Source organism: Salvelinus namaycush, chromosome 37 (genome assembly GCF_016432855.1).
Source record: "Salvelinus namaycush isolate Seneca chromosome 37, SaNama_1.0, whole genome shotgun sequence".
Lineage (NCBI taxonomy): Eukaryota > Metazoa > Chordata > Actinopteri > Salmoniformes > Salmonidae > Salvelinus > Salvelinus namaycush.
In genome coordinates, this window is record NC_052343.1 from 2,271,512 (window position 1) to 2,289,669 (window position 18,158).

Sequence of the window (18,158 nt, forward strand, 5' to 3'; positions counted from 1 at the left end):
AACTGCATTCATTAACATATACATACATATACATTACATGCAAACAGTATACCTTAATATACATAAATACTAAAATATATAGCTTACCCAGGCAGAGTTGGACTGGTTGAGCTGGTTGAGCATGACCACCGAGGTGCAGCCGTAGTCGAACACCAGCCTCCAGAAGTCGGCGGTGGTGCCGGGGAGCGGGTGAGGGGTGACGATGAAGGCGGCGGGCTGGTGGAAGCTGTCAGTGAGTGCCGCGTTGATGTAGTTGTTGCTCTCGCCCTCGGTGGTGACCAGGAATGCCAGGGCGCGGTCGGGCGGCAGCACGTCCATGCTGCGGTTCTTCTCCCGGTTCCTGGGGAGCAGGGCGATGCTGCACTCCTCCACGTCCAGGTGAGGGGTGACCGAGTTCAGCGTCTGGAGGAGGAAGGGGAGGTGGAAAGGGAGGGAAGATGGAGGGGAGGAAGAAAAGAGGGGTGGGAGGGAGGGATGATGGATATAAAGATTTAATGGAGGGAGAATTGATGAGATAGGTGAGGTGAGATGAAGTACCAGAAATAAAAATAGGTGATGAAGAAAAAGGAGGGAATTGATGGAGGTGGACAGAGAGAAGGGGAGGAAGTGGGGGTGGAGAAACAGCGTGCTAATGACAGATTGGCCACTCATTATTCTCTGTCAATACCAGTTAGAAGCATCTTTAAATAGTTTAACATCACTCTGAAATAGTCAGAGTTCAATAACAAATTGGAAAAATCAGGCCAGGCCAGGCTCATGCATAATGAACACAAATGCAAATGTTATGAACCTTTGGGAAAACAAACGAAAAACAGAATATTTTGCACCTATTCCCTTTGATAAACATTAAGCATTCCACCCTAATTACGTGAAACAATATGAACAGAATAGTTGGATCATTAATGCACCACATCAATAATAGATCTGGGAAATGCTGATCTCAGTGATACTGGCTGGTATTGGCTCTACCTGGGCTCTGTGATAGATACGGCATGAGCAAAATATAGCTCGAGGTTTTATTGAGGTTGCACTTGGCATGGATCCTTTCAGAAGGAATGTCAGTTGGGTGAATTACAGGATCAAAGGGATTCACTTGACCATCTAACTTAGGTAAGAACTAACAACATGTAATCAAAGACCACATTTTCCCCCGCATAAGTAATAAATTGTCAAGTAATGAAAGTGGCATAATTGATATGGAGTATATAAGGAAAAACACAGTAACCAGTTAAAGTGTCAGGTGTGAGGGCCATCACCGACGCAGAGGACTGGGTGATCTCTCATTCCCGAGGCCAACGTGAGTAAGGTCTTTAATCATGTCAACCTCCGCCTGGCTGCGGGGTCCGATGGTATTCCAGGACTCGTACTCAGAGCTGGCAGGCATATTCATGGTCATTTTCAACTTCTCCTTGTTCTAGTCTGTAATCCACACATGTTTTAATGACCATCGTCAATCCTGTTCCCAAGAACTCTAAGGCTTCATGCAACAATGACTACTGCCCTGTGTCATGTAAACATTTCTCCCAGAGTGAAAATATTCCCAGCTCAATAATTGCACGTGCATCTCTAGGTGGATGGCTGAGCTCCTGCGGATGTTTCTCTCACACCCTCCCTTGAAAAACTGTTCTGTGGGCACACGCATTTGCTTTACACATCTGCCAATCAACGTTGGCCAGGAGTATTGACTCTCACCAATCAGAAGCTGATTGAGGCATGAGGTCAGCATATACAGTGGGGCAAAAAAGTATTTAGTCAGCCACCAATTGTGCAAGTTCTCCCACTTAAAAAGATGAGAGAGGCCTGTAATTTTCATCATAGGTACACTTCAACTATGACAGACAAAATGAGAAAAAGAAATCCAGAAAATCACATTGTAGGATTTGTAATGAATTTAAACAGCGCAATGCTTGTAGAATTGCGAAGAGCTGCTGGCAAAAGCAGTAAAGTGCTGTTTGAATGAATGCTTACGAGCCTGCTGCTGCCTACCACCGCTCAGTCAGAGTGCTCTATCAAATCATAGACTTAATTATAATAACACACAGACATATGAGCCGTAGATCATTAATATGTCAAATCTGGAAACTATAATTTCGAAAACAAAACGTTTATTCTTTCAGTGAAATACGGAACCGTTCCGTATTTTATTTAACGGGTGGCATCCATAAGTCTAAATATTGCTGTTACATTGCACAACCTTCAATGTTATGTCATAATTACGTAAAATTCTGGCAAATTAGTTCGCAATGAGCCAGGCGGCCAAAACTGTTGCATATACCCTGACTCTGCGTGCAATGAATGCGAGAGAAGTGACACAATTTCCCTAGTTTAATATTGCCTGCTAACATGAATTTCTTTTAACTAAATATGCAGATTTAAAAATATACACTGCTCAAAAATATAAAGGGAACACTTAAACAACACAATGTAACTCCAAGTCAATCACACTTCTGTGAAATCAAACTGTCCACTTAGGAAGCAACACTGATTGACAATAAATTTCACATGCTGTTGTGCAAATGGAATAGACAAAAGGTGTAAATTATAGGCAATTAGCAAGACACCCCCAATAAAGGAGTGGTTCTGCAGGTGGTGACCACAGACCACTTCTCAGTTCCTATGCTTCCTGGCTGATGTTTTGGTCACTTTTGAATGCTGGCGGTGCTTTCTCTCTAGTGGTAGCATGAGACGGAGTCTACAACCCACACAAGTGGCTCAGGTAGTGCAGCTCATCCAGGATGGCACATCAATGCGAGCGGTGGCAAGAAGGTTTGCTGTGTCTGTCAGCGTAGTGTCCAGAGCATGGAGGCGCTACCAGGAGACAGGCCAGTACATCAGGAGACGTGGAGGAGGCCGTAGGAGGGCAACAACCCAGCAGCAGGACCGCTACCTCCGCCTGCCAGAGCCCTGCAAAATGACCTCCAGCAGGCCACAAATGTGCATGTGTCTGCTCAAACGGTCAGAAACAGACTCCATGAGGGTGGTATGAGGGCCCGACGTCCACAGGTGGGGGTTGTGCTTACAGCCCAACACCGTGCAGGACGTTTGGCATTTGCCAGAGAACACCAAGATTGGCAAATTCGCCACTGGCGCCCTGTGCTCTTCACAGATGAAATCAGGTTCACACGCACATGTGACAGACGTGACAGAGTCTGGAGACGCCGTGGAGAACGTTCTGCTGCCTGCAACATCCTCCAGCATGACCGGTTTGGCGGTGGGTCAGTCATGGTGTGGGGTGGCATTTCTTTGGGGGGCCGCACAGCCCTCCATGTGCTCGCCAGAGGTAGCCTGACTGCCATTAGGTACCGAGATGAGATCCTCAGACCCCTTGTGAGACCATATGCTGGTGCGGTTGGCCCTGGGTTCTTTCTAATGCAAGACAATGCTAGACCTCATGTGGCTGGAGTGTGTCAGCAGTTCCTGCTAAAGGAAGGCATTGATGCTATGGACTGGCCCGCCCGTTCCCCAGACCTGTATCCAATTGAGCACATCTGGGACAACATGTCTCGCTCCATCCACCAACGCCACGTTGCACCACAGACTGTCCAGGAGTTGGCGGATGCTTTAGTTCAGGTCTGGGAGGAGATCCTTCAGGAGACCATCCGCCACCTCATCAGGAGCATGCCCAGGCGTTGTAGGGAGGTCATACAGGCACATGGAGGCCACACACACTACTGAGCCTCATTTTGACTTGTTTTAAGGACATTACATCAAAGTTGGATCAGCCTGTAGTGTGGTTTTCCACTTTAATTTTGAGTGTGACTCCAAATCCAGACCTCCATGGGTTGATAAATTTGATTTCCATTGATAATTTTTGTGTGATTTTGTAGTCAGCACATTCAACTATGTAAAGAAAAAAGTATTTAATAAGAATGTTTCATTCATTCTGATCTAGGATGTGTTATTTTAGTGTTCCCTTTATTTTTTTGAGCAGTGTATATTTCTGTGTATTGATTTTAAGAAAGGCATTGATGTTTGTGGTTAGGTACATTCGTGCAACGATTGTGCTTTTTTCGCAAATGCGCTTTTGTTAAATCATCTCCCGTTTGGCGAAGTTGGCTGTAGCTGCAGTGGAGCGGGTCGAGAGCTTTAAGTTCCTCGGTGTGACTTAAAACGGTCCACACACACTCTCACAGTCACCTCAGGAGGTTGAAAATGTTTAACATGGGCTGTCAAATCCTCAAAAAGTTATACAGCTGTACCATTGAGAGCATCTTGACTGGCTGATTACTGCTTGGTATGGCAATAGCACCGCCCTCGATCGCATGGCGCTACAGATGGTGGTGCGGACAGCCCAGTACATCACTGGGACCGAGCTCCCTGCAATCCAGGACCTCTATATCAGGCAGCGTGAAAGGAAGGCCCAGAGAGTCGTTAAATACTCCAGCCACCCAAACCATAGAGACTGTTCTCTCTGCTTCTGCACGGCAAGTGGTACCGGTGCATCAAGTCTGATACCAACAGACTCCTGAACAGCTTCTATCCCCAAGCCATTAGACTGCTAAATAGGTAACTAAATAGCTAACAAAATGGCTACATGGATTATCTGAATTTACCCTTTTATTTTATTTTTGCACTGCACACTCACAGGGCCTTACACACTCATGCACACCGACACTCCAAAACACACACAAACACTCACTTCATCATTTGCTCACACACACATAATATGCACATGCAACTCTGTTTATCATATATCCTGATGCCTAGTCATCTTACCCCTAAGGTGACATATCTACCTCTATCACTCCAGTATTCCTGCACATTGTTAATATGGTACTGGAACTGACTGACCCTGTAGATAGTATGCTTACTTTCTCGTGTTCTTCTTATTTTTCATGTGTTTTTGTTCTACCTTATGTTATGTTTAGGATTACATTGTTATTGATTACTGTATTGTTGGGTTTAGCGCTTGCAAGAAAATATTTCACTGTACTTGTGCACGTGAAATTAAAACTTGAAACTTAAAGTGGGCCTATTCCAGTATGAAATGCAGTACTTTGAAATGAGAAACCTTGAATCAATGCTGCTGCTCTTATAGTAGAGTCAGTAGACAGTACCGTTTGGAGGGCTAAGAGAGGAAATTAATGCATGTGGGAACACACCTGGTGCTCCTCTGTCCTAATCAGAATCAAATAAAGTGCTCTGAGACCACCACATTCCCAGCTTCCCAGAAATTATGGGAGATTTGAATGACAATCACACACTTATAAATGTGAGAGGAAACTGGAATCCATGTTTTGCCATTCGCAAACACACATGCATACATACATAAGCTCACATTCATGCACATACACCTGCACCAGACCTTAAAAAAAGCATACATTTTCTGAGATCTTTATTCAAATATTTAAAAAAAAAGTCATAGAACAATTTTGATGTGGGAACGAACAGTTAATTTGAAGGTGACTACAACTATTTGTGCCAGTGTAATAAACTGTAATTACTTTTGGAGCAACATTATATTTGTATTTGTATTTGTTATGGATCCCCATTACTCAGGCTGCTGTATATAGGCTGCTGCACTATATACATAGACATGGAATCACTGGTCACTTTAATAATGAAACACTAGTCACTTTAATAATGCTTACATACTGTTTTATTCATTTCATATATATATACTGTATTCTACTGTATTTTAGTCAATGCCACTTCGACATTGCTGGTCCTAATATTATACTTTTCTTAATTCCATTATTTTACTTTTAGATGTCTATGTATTGTTGTGAATTGTTAGATACTACTGCCCTGTTGGAGCTAGGAACAGAAGCATTTCGCTACACCCGCAATAACATCTGCTAAATATTCTATATTTCCTGGGGTCCAGCAAAATTAAGGAGGTTTATTCAATTTTAAAAACATTACAACACAATCACAACAGATTTCACAAGACATTAAGTGCGTGCCCTCAGGTCACTACTCTACTACCACATATCTACAACACAAAATCCATGTGTACGTGTGTGTATAGTGTGTATGCTATCGTGTGTGTGTCTGTGTCTCTTCACAGTCCCTACTGTTCCATAAGGTGTATTTGCATCTGTTTTTTAAAATCTGATTCTACTGCTTGCAGCAGTTACTTGATGTGGAATAGAGTTCCATGTAGTCATGGCTCTATGTAGTATTGTGCACCTCCCATGGTCTGCTCTGGACTTGGGGGCTGTGAGGAGACCACTGGTGACATCCCTTGTGGGGTATGCATGGGTGTCCGAGCTGTGTGCCAGTAGTTCAAACAGAGAGATCGGTGCATTCAACACCCTCTTACAAATACAGGTAGTGATGAAGTCAATCTCTCCTCCACTTTGAGCCAGAAGAGATTGACATGCATATTATAAATGTTAGCTCTTGGTGTACATTTAAAGGGCCAGCCGTGCTGCACTGTTCTTCTTTGTGGCACCTGACCACACGACTGAACAGTAGTCCAGGTGGGACAAAACTAGGGCCTGTAGGACCTGCCTTGTTGATAGTGTTGTTAAGAAGGTAGAAACTAGGGCCTGTAGGACCTACCTTGTTGATAGTGTTGTTAAGATGGCAGATCAGCACTTTATGATGGACAAACTTCTCTCCATTTTAGCTACTGTTGTATCAGTATGTTTTGACCATGACAGTTTACAATCCAGGGTTACTCCAAGCAATTTAGTCACCTCAACTTTCTCAATTTCCACATTATTCATTACAATATTTAGTTGAGGTTTTGGGTTTAGTGAATGATTTGTCCCAAACACAATGCTTTTAGTTTTTTTTATATTTAGGACTAACTTATTCCTTGCCACCCATTCTGACACCAACTGCAGCTCTTTGATAAGTGTTGCGGTCATTTCAGTCGCTGTATTAGCTGAAGTGTATAGTGTTGAGTCATCCACATAAATAGACACACATACACACACACTGGCATGTCGTTAGTAAAGACTGAAAATGTAAAGGGGATAGACAGCTGCCCTGGGAAATTCCCGATTCTACCTGGATTATGTTGGAGAGGCTTCCATTAAAGAACACCCTCTGTGTTCTGTTAGACAGGTAATTCTTCATCCACAATATAGCAGGTGGTGTAAAGCCATAACACATACATTTTTCCAGCAGCAGGCTATGATCGATAATATCAAAAGCCGCACTGAAGTCTAACAAAACAACCCCCACAGCTAATCATCAGTCATTTGTGTAAGTGCTGTGCTTGTTGAATGTCCTTCCCTATAAAGGAAGGACATTCCCGAGTGGCGCAGCGGTCTAAGGCACTGCATCCCAGTGCAAGAGGCGTCACTACAGTTCCTGGTTCGATTCCAGGCTGTATCACATCCGGCCGTGTTGGGAGTCCCATAGGGCGGTGCACAATTGGCCCAGCGTCTGGGTTTGGCCGGGGTAGGCCGTCATTGTAAATAAGAATTTGTTCTTAACTGAGTCGCCTAGTTAAATAGAGGTTTATATAAAAATATTTAATAATAATAATAAGCTTGCTGAAAGTCTGTTGTCAATTTGTTTCCTGTGGAATAGCATTGTATCTGGTCAAACCCAATTTTTTCCTAAACTTTACTAAGGGTTGGTAACAGGCTGATTTGTCAGCTATTTGAGCCAGTAAAGGGGGCTATACTAGTCTTAGGTAGCGGAAAGACTTTAGCTTCCCTCCAAGTGTGAGGGCACTTTCTAGGAGGCTGAAATTGAATATATGGCAAATAGGAGTGGCAATATTGTCCCCTATTATCCTCAGTAATTTTCCATCCAAGTTGTCAGACCCCAGTGGCTTGTCTTTGTTGATAGACAATTGTTTCACCTCTTACACACTTACTTTACGAAATTCAAAATTACAATGCTTTTATTTCATAAATTGGTCAGATATACTTGGATGTGTAGTGTCAGTATTTGTTGCTGGCATGTCATCCCTAAGTTTGCTTATCTTGCCCCAATTTTTTTTTAAAGTAGTTGGCAATATCAGTGGATTTTGTTATGAATGAGCCATCTGATTCACTGAATGACGGAGTCGAGTTTGCTTTTTTGCTTTTTTACTATCATACTTTATATAATTTATCTTTGTTCCAAAGTATAGTTTCTTATTTTTATTCAGTTCAGTCACATGATTTTTCTGAATTTGCAGTACGTTTGCCAATCGGTTATGCTACTAGACTTATTTGCCATACCTTTTGCCCCATCCCTCTCAAACATTACATTTTTCAAATCCTCATCAATCCAAGGGGATTTTACAGTTTTTACAGTAATTTCCATTATGGGTGCATGCTTATTAGTAACTGGAATAAGCAATTTCATAAATGTGTCAAGTGCAGCATCTGGCTGCTCCTCATTACACACCAGCAAATATTCTTTACTTCATAAACATAAGAATCCCCACAAAACTTCTTGCATGACCTTTTATACACTATATTAGGCCCAGCCTTTGGAACTTTGGGTTTCCTAGATATTAGCATGTTGTTCCATAATACTTTGGTAATTGTGTTTTAATTGCAGAGCAATTAGCTGAGAGTTTTTGTCACTACCGTACACAAGAGAAACAGTGACTGTTCCTTATTCCACTTATGTAATAATTCCATTATCAAGCAATTTCCAAAGTCCTATGTATGTAACAATGTTGCTATTGTAATAATCACAAAGTTACTATATTACTTTATGTCTCACTCATTATGAAAATATGTCTTGTTCATTTTGAAGCTGCAAAAGTGGTCTACTCTAATGTCCCTCGTGCATTTTATTCTAGCTGTAGGCTATATTAAGATTCACATCTAAGACCCATCCAAACCATGTACTTATGATCATATATTTATACTAACTCAACTACCGTAAAACTTCAATCAATATCCCGGGTGTTTATTTGATTAAATCACTGAACACAAAAGTTTGCTTAACAGAGAAAGGTTTCTACTTGAGCCAGGTGTCTATTTGAGCCAGGTGTCTAATGCACACCGCTTTTGCGGATTTGTATGGTTAATCGTTTAATTTAAGCATTCATTTCCAGCATTCTATTACATATATTTTTTTCCCCCTGCACTAATGTGTTTTCATTTACATACTGTCACGTTTCTTTTGTCTCAGTATTCCTCTATAAACAAAACAACAGAGGGCGATTGGACGATTTCTGGGGGTCTGTACAACCAAAGTTGTTGACAATTTTTGTGCTTGCCAGTTAGTTAGCCAGTTAGCTAGCAGTTCTCAGCTGTTAGCAGCCAATGGCTAGCAGTTTCTTACTGGAGATAAAAACTTGATGTTTGTGATATTTATTATGTAATGTAACAAATCAAACATTTAACCTCTTAAGCAATTCATGGTAATTCATGGTAAACTTGTAAATAATTAATTTAGACACGTTTATTTGAAGCAGCCGTTTATTTGCCGAAATTTGTGTCGTTGCCAGGCTATTTAAAAGGGACAGGCAGCTATTTGAGATGCTGCCTTTAATTGAAGTTTTACAGTTGTAAAAGTGTTTCAGTCTTCATCAAATGTTTGACATCAAATAAATATGTTTCGTTTTTAAATAACTTGCAAATATTCATATATCTTCAAATATTATTTGGTTTTCCGAAACATATCAAAATTCTTTAAAAAATGATTTGTTTTTCTGAGACCTGTATTTGAATATCAAGGAAAATAGTTGCCTTTTAGTTTAAAGTCTATATAAAATATATGTGATAACCTTGAGTATTTGAAAAGTTGGTATTTTCAAGTAAACTACAAAATACGACTATTTTCACCTTGGTTCTGATGTGCACACACGCACCTCTTTGTCAGCCTCTTCCGCATTGTAACTCCTTTCTCTCTACACCATCTGTCGACTGGGATGAGCTTGTGCCACTTAGTGATTGACTTTATTTTTCCACAAGTGTGCCGTTTTAATCAGTCAAAATTGTCCTGTTTTCTGCTACAATGTTGGACTTCTGAGCCATCCAGCATCGTTACATCAACTGACTTAAGGTCAGACACAACTTCTGTCTGACCCCCACTAGTCCACCAGCAACAAAGTCATAATATCCAACAGTGCTTCAATTTAGTTTTCTAGGTTGGGGTTGTGTTGTTTTGTCTTAACCTTTTCTGGGAAGTCAAATAGTATTTCACAACGTAACAGAAGGTGTATTATTTAATTCCGGTGTGTGACTGACCTGGAACTCTTCTCGTAGCTGGGAGGAGTTGCTCTGAGAGTCCACCCGCAGCATGTCTTTGTAGGTGATGGCAAACTCATTCACCAAGATGGCCGTCTCTCCACACAGACAAGCCTCCAGGATGGCATCGTGGATGAATATGTACTGCTCCTGTAGATAGAGAGAAAGCGCGGGAGAGAGGGGGGTATGGATAGAGAAAGAGAAGAGAGAGGGGGGGGGGGGTGAAAGGGGGGGGAGAGAGAGAGAGAACAGAGAGAGTAAGAACATGAAAAACATAGGATGATATCACAAAGAAAGTGGGCGAGGTACGGTACAGAGGACGCGAGGGGGGGGGGGTGTTAGAGAGAAAGCGAGAGGGAGAGAGGTAAGAAAGAGAGAACAACAGAACAGGGAAAGTTAGAACATAGGACCATATCACAAAGAAAGAGTACGAGGTGTGGAAGGGTGCGAGAGAGAAATATCATTATGTACTGTAGGCCAGCCCAGTCACCTCTGTCTGGATCATGTTAATGCGTCGTGAGCAGAGGGTTTTGACACAGTTGTAGATGTCCACCACGCCCTCACACTCGGCCATGTCCAGCATGACGTCCAGCACGATGTAGCAGCCTGTGCGGCCCGCTCCCACACTGACACAGAGACAACAGCATGTCACTCTCACTGAACTCTGACCAGGACAAGCCTTCACATACAATACTGTAATAACCGTGTAAAGATAAGGGTCGGAAAGCAACTATTGGCTCTCTCTTTCTTTGGGTGACATGAAAATAATAGAATCAGGGCTGGGGATGGATGCAATTCCCCTATACAAGGCTCCAACCACAGCAGGTAAAACTGGCTGAAATAGCGTCCTACTCATAACAAATGTAAAACTGATTAAAATTATGTCATTTCAACCAGTTTTTCCCACTGGGACTAAACATTAAAAACACAAAGTAGTAATGGTTGCATGAGTATTGACAGCTAGCAGGAAGTGGTGTACTGCAGTGTGCGTTGATTGGAGGCTGGTACCTGCAGTGGACGACCACGGGTCCGGCATCAGGGGGAGTGGATGCTTTGACCCGCCGTATGAAGGCCAGCAGGCCTGTGGCGTGGTAGGGAACCCCATGCTCCGGCCAGGACGTGAAGTGGAACTGACGCACCTCGTGTTTAGCTGAGTAGCCCCTCTGTGGAAATACAACATCAGAAGAAGAATAACAAGAAGATTAGATGAGTTACAGTGCATTCAGAAAGTATTACAGTGTTGTATTACAGCCTGAATTCAAAATGGATTAAATCTTTTTTTCTCTCACCCATCTACACACAATACCCCATAATGACAAATTGAAAACCTGTTTTTAGAAATGTTAGAAAATGTATTGAAAATCAAAAACAGATATCTCATTTACATAAGTATTCACACCCATGGGTCAATACTTTGTAGAAGCACCTTTGGCAGATATTACAGCTGTGAGTCTTTCTGGGTAAGTTTCTAAGAGCTTTGCACAGTTGGATTGTGCAAAATTCTGCCCATTATTCTTTTCAAAATTCTTCAAGCTCTGTCAAATTTGTTGTTGATCATTGCTAGACAACCATTTCAGGTCTTACCATAGATTTTCAAGTACATTTAAGTCAAAACTGTAACTCTGCCACTCAGGAACATTCACTGTCTTCTTGGTTAGCAACTCCAGTATAGATTTGACCTTGTGTTTTAGGTTTGTATGCCAAGGCATAGAAGGTATTGGAGTGGCCATCACCTCAATCCTATAGAAAGTTTGTGGGCAGAACTGAAAATGCGTGTGCGAGCAAGGAGGCCTACAAATCTGACTCATTTACAGCAGCTCTGTCAGAAGGAGGGCCAAAATTCACCCAACTTATTGTGGGAAGCTTGTGGAAGTTAAACAATTTAAAGACAATGCTAGTAAATACTGAGTGTATGTAAACTTCTGAAATAAAAGCTGAAATAAATCATTCTCTCTCCTATTATTCTGACATTTCACAATCTTAAAATAAAGTGGTGATCCTAACTGACCTTAGACAGGGAATTTTTACTAGGATTAAATGTCAGGAATTGTGAAATATTGAGTTTTAATGTATTTGGCTAAGGTGTATGTAAACTTCCGACTTCAACTGTATGTAAACTTCCTGTACAGTACTTCCTGTACAGTACAAAAATAAAGGTGTACGCGTGTGTATAGTGTGTATGTTATCGTGTGTGTGTATGCATTTGTCTGTGGCTTTGTTTGTGTTGCTTCACAGCCCCCGCTGTTCCATAAGGTGCTTTATTTAATCTGTTTTACGACAGTCCCTTGATGTGGAATAGAGTTCCATGTAGTCATGGCTCTATGTGGTACTGTGCACCTCCCATTGTGTGTTCTGGACTTGGGGACTGTGAAGAGACCGCTTGTGGAATGGCTTGTAGGGTATGCATGGATGTTCCAGCTGTATGCCAGTAGTTCAAACAGACAGCTTGGTGCATTCAACATGCAAGTAGTAATGAAGTCAAAGTCCCTTTTTGTGGCACCTGACCAGTAGTGCTGTTAACTTCTTTGGGGTAGGGGGCAGTATTTTCATGTCCGGATGTGTAACGCTCGTCGTAATCCTCCTCGTCTGAGGAGGAGCAAGGATCGGACCAAAGCGCAGCGTGGTTTGAATACATACTTTAATATTTAAACGAAGACAAAAAATACTTGACAAAATACAAAACAATAAACGACGTGAACAAACGAACGAAAACAGTACTGTGTGGCGAACAAACACAGACACGGCAACAATCACCCACAAACAAACAGTGAAAACAGTCAACCTTAATATGGTTCCCAATCAGAGACAATGAAAAACACCTGCCTCTGATTGAGAACCATATTAGGCCAAACAATAAACCCAACATAGAAACACATAACATAGAATGCCCACCCAGCTCACGTCCTGACCAACTAAACAAGACTGAACAAAGGAAATAAGGTCAGGAATGTGACAGGATGAAAAGCGTGCCCAGAGTAGGATATGCATATTATTAGTAGATTTGGATAGAAAACACTCTGAAGGTTCTAAAACGGTTTGAATGATGTCTGTGAGTATAACAGAACTCATATGGCAGGCAAAAACCAGAGAAAAAATCCAACCAGGAAGTGGGAAATCTGAGGTTTTTAGTTTTTCAACTCTTTGCTTATCCAAGATACAGTGGAAATGGGGTCATGTTGCACTTCCTAAGGCTTCCACTAGATGTCAACAGTCTTTAGAACCTTGTTTGATGCTTCTACTGTGAGGTGGGGGCAAATGAGAGGGATTGAGTAAGGTCTGCCATGAGCTGACCATGCGCGTTCATGTGAGAGTTAGCTTCAGTTCCATTGCATTTCTGAAGACAAAGGAATTCTCCGGAATTCTTCTCTCATTATTGAAGATTTATGTTAAAAAATCATAAAAATGTATTCTATACTTCGTTTGACATGTTTCTACGGACTGTAATATGACTTTTCGTCTGAACCTGCCCGCGCGTCATGAATTTTGATTGTCTACTGAACGCGCGAACAACAAGGAGGAATTTGGACATAAATGATGGACATTATCGAACAAAACAAACATTTATTGTGTAACTGGGATTCCTGGGAGTGCATTCTGATGAAGATCATCAAAGGTAAGTGAATATTTATAATGCTATTTCTGACTTCTGTTGACCGCTATTTCTGACTTCCGCAAACATGCCGGATATCTCTTTGGGTTGATTTGTCGTCTGAGCACCGTACTCAGATTATTGCATGGTTTGCTTTTTCCTTAAAGTAAAAAAAAAAAATGTGACACAGCGGTTGCATTAAGGAGAAGTGGATCTAAAATTCCATGTATAACACTTGTATTTTCATCAACATTTATGATGACTATTTCTATAAATTGATGTGGCTCTCTGCAAAATCACCGGATGTTTTGGAACTACTGAACATAACGTGCCAATGTAAACTCAGATTTTTGGATATAAATACGAACAAAACATACATGTATTGTGTAACATGACATCCTTTGAGTGTCATCTGATGAAGATCATCAAAGGTTAGTGATTCATTTGATCTATATTTCAGCTTTTTGTGACTCCTCTCTTTGGCTGGAAAAATGGCTGTGTTTTCCTGTGACTTGGCTCTGCCCTAACATAATCGTTTGGTTTGCTTTCGTCGTAAAGCCTTTTTGAAATTGGACACTGTGGCTGGATTTACAACAAGTGTATCTATAAAATGGTGTAAAATACATGTATGTTTGAGGAATTTGAACTATGGAATTTCTGTTGTTTTGAATTTGGCGCTCTGCAGTTTCACTGGCTGTTGACGAGGTGAGACGCTACCGTCCCACATAACCTAGAGAGGTTAAGAAGGTAGAGCAGCGCTTCATTATGGACAGACTTCTACCTATTTTAGCTACTCTTGTGTCAATATGTTTTGAATATGGCAGATTACAATCCAAGGTTACTCCAAGCAGTTTAGTCACCTCCACTTGCTCAGTTTCCAAATTATTTATTAAAAGGTTTGGTTGAGGTTTAGGGTTTAGTAAATTATTTGTTCCAAATACAATGCTTTTAGTTATTGAAATATTTAGGACTAACTTATTCCTTGCCACCCACTCTGAAAATAACTGCAGCTCTTTGTTAAGTGTTGCAGTCATTTCAGTCGCTGTCGTAGCTGACATGTACAGTGTTGAGTCATCTACATACATAGACACACTGGCTTTAATCAAAGATTGAAAAAAGTAGGGGGCCTAGACAGCTACCCTGGGGAATTCCTGATTCTACCTGGATTATGTTGGAGAAGCTTCCATTAAAGAACACCCTCTGTGTTCTGTTAGACAGGTAACTCATTATCCACAATATAGCAGGGGGTGTAAAGCCATAACACATATGTTTTTTCCAGCAGCAGACTATGATTGATCATGTAAAAAAACACACCGAAGTCTAACAAAACAGCACCCACAATCTTTTTATTATCAATTTCTCTCAGCCAAACAGTCATTTGTGTAAGTGCTGTGCTTGTTGAATGTCCTTCCCTATACGCGTGCTGAAAGTCTGGTAGTCTAGTGATTAGAGCGTTGGGCCAGTAACTGAAAGGTTGCTGGATCGAATCCCCGAGCTGACAAGGTAAAAATCTGTTGTTCTGCCCCTGAGCAAGGCAGTTAACCCACTGTTCCCCGGGTGCCGAAGACGTGAATGTCGATTACGGCAGCCCCCCACACATTTCTGATTCAGAGGGGTTGGGTTAAATGCGGAGGACACATTTCAGTTGAATGCATTCAGTTCCCCTTGTCAATTTGTTTACTTTAAAATAGCACTGTACCTGGTCAAACAACAGGCTGATTGGTCAGCCATTTGAGCCAGTAAAGGGGACTTTACTAGTCTTTGGTAGCGGAATTACTTTTGCTTCCCTGCAGGCTTGGATGCACACACTTTCTAGTAGGCTTAAATTGAAAATTTGGCAAATATGAGTGCCAATATCGTCCGCTATAATCCTCATAAATGTTCCATTCGAGTTGTCAGACCCCGGTGGCTTGTCATTGTTGATAGAAAACAATAATTATTTCACCTCTTCCACACTCACTTTACGGAATTCAAAATTACAATGCTTGTCTTTCATAGTTTGGTCAGATATACTTGGATGTGTAGTGTCAGCAATATCATTCGGTTTTGTGATGAATGATGCATCTGATTTAATGAGCAGAGTTTGCTTTTTTCCCCAAAATTTCACTTAAGGTGCGCCAAAGCTTTTTACTATCAATATTCATGTCATTTATCTTTGTTTCATAGTGTAATTTTTATTTAATTTAGTCACATGATTTCTTAATATGTTTGGCAATCGGTGGTGCAGCCAAACCTATTTGCCCATCCTTTTGCCTCATCCCTCTCAACCATACCCTTTTTCTATTCCTCTTCAATCCATGGGGATTTAACAGTTTTTACAGTCATTTTCTTAATGAGTGCATGCTTATTAGTAACTGGAATAAGCAATTTCATAAACGTGTCCAGTTCAGTGTCTGTTTGCTCCACATTACACACCACGGACCAACAGATATTCTTTACATCAATAACATAGGAATCACTTCAAAACTTATTGTATGACCTCTTATACACTATATATTAGGCCCAGCATTTGGAACTTTTGTTTTCCTAGATATGGCTACTATATTGTGATCACTACATCCAATGGATTTGGATAGCGCTTTAAACCAAATGTCTGCAGAATTAGTAAAGATGTGATCAATGTTGATGATATAATTCCTGCGCTGTTTGTAACTACCCTGGTAGGTTGACTGATAACCTGAACCAGGTTACAGGCACTGGTTACAGTTTGAATCTTTTTCTTGAGTGGGCAGCTTGATGAAAGTCAATATTTAAATCACCCAGAAAATATACCTCTCTGTATCACATACATTATCAAACATTTCACAGATGTTATACAAATACTGACTGTTAGCATTTGGTGGTCTATAGCAGTTTACCACAAGAATGGGCTTTAGGTGAGGCAGATTAGCCTGTAGCCATATTACTTAATCAGTATTTAACATGAGATCCTCTCTAAGCTTTACAGAAATGTGGTTCTGCATATAAACAGCAACACCTCCACTGGCATTTCTGTCTTTTCTGTAAATGTTATAACCCTGTATTGCTTCCACTGTATCAAAGGTATTATCTAAGCGAGTTTCAGAGAAAGCAGACAAACAGGTTTTCCTTTAGGATTTTGCCTGTGCTTAGCGCCATTCCGCTTATTTTTTATCCTGAGGAACTCCCCAGTCCTAAACGATTACAGGCATACCCATAACATGCTGCAGCCAGAAATATGCTTGTACATATGAAGAGTGAGACTCAGTAATGTGTTGTATTGCATTTGACCCAAACAGAACATTTTGTATTCCGGATAAAATGTTAATTGCTTTATCACATGTTTAGCAGTATTACTTTAGTCACTAGAGATTCATGGATAGGGGGGGCTAAGCCTCTTTTAGGGGGGGCTGGGCCTACTCCCCCAGGATTTTTTTTAAAGCCCCCAAAAATGTCGTTTCATCAAGTATTTTAGAGTAATAACAGGTGTAAAATAAGGTTATTTTTGGTCAAGGTTGGCTAAAAGTATACCCGTTAGACACCGATCTAATATGACTTACTTCTATCCAAATATGACTAAGTTCTATCCAAATAAAGAAATGAAAGTCCACTCAGAGACAGAGACACAGAGAGACAGACACAGAGAGACAGACACAGAGAGACAGAGAGAGACAGAGAGAGACAGAGAGAGACAGACAGAGAGAGAGCGAGCGAGAGACAGAGAGAGAGAGACAGAGAGACAGAGACAGAGAGACAGAGAGAGAGAGACAGAGACAGAGACAGGACACATGCAGGTCATGTTATACCATTAGAAAAAAACAGTATCATCCACAATGGGGAAAAACTAAATTCAACTAATGAGATAAATAAAAAAACATTTGGAATAAAATCTGATAAAAAAAGGAAGTTCCCAAACAAATAGTACTATATTACAAAACGGCTCCTTTCTGCTTCTCTCTTTTGATGCGTATTTTGTGGGTGGACGCATCAAAGTGTACTTCCTATTTTTAAATGTGGCAAAGCGGTCAATGACACTATTGTGGCTTAGTGGCCCAAGCACTTTACCCTCAATGGACATGGCTGCAAGACTTGCTAGCCTTTTCTAATCCATTGTCTTACGCAACCAGGAGTGCAGCTGGCGCAGTGCACTAAATGACCTTTCACAGGAGCAGCTGCTCACAGGAATTGTGAGGGAACGTGAATGATTTCCTTCGGAGAAGGAAACATATCATCATCCAGGAGGTTATGCACAGCAAGCATATCTTTGGGAGGACATCCAGTCTCTCGTTTCCGGGCAAGGAACTTTCTGGCCACCAACATCTCTTCTGTTTTAACATCAATACAGGTAGCGCTTGGTAAACTCTGTTTAGCATGATGTATCTAGGAAGTTTGAGTTGGGGATGTATGCCTGTATGCCTTTGAGCAGACCTGCATCTACAGTCGAGAATCGCTGGTCAAGCTCACAAACCATCCTGTCCAAGCAGGGGAGCAACAACTCTGTTTTCATTGTTTGG

General features: G+C 41.3%; 1 protein-coding gene across 1 annotated transcript in view; it reads right to left on the reverse strand.

Moving 5' to 3' along the window:
* Nucleotides 1-18,158, reverse strand: part of ptprub (protein tyrosine phosphatase receptor type Ub) — a 259,721-nt gene that overhangs the window by 20,187 nt on the left and 221,376 nt on the right. Inside the window, exons 23-26 of the mRNA XM_038977378.1 lie at nucleotides 11,106-11,260; nucleotides 10,588-10,723; nucleotides 10,098-10,247; nucleotides 88-402 (exon numbers count right to left, since the gene is read on the reverse strand). Coding sequence (XP_038833306.1) covers nucleotides 88-402; nucleotides 10,098-10,247; nucleotides 10,588-10,723; nucleotides 11,106-11,260 — 756 coding nt within the window. The remainder of the gene's footprint in view (nucleotides 1-87; nucleotides 403-10,097; nucleotides 10,248-10,587; nucleotides 10,724-11,105; nucleotides 11,261-18,158) is intronic.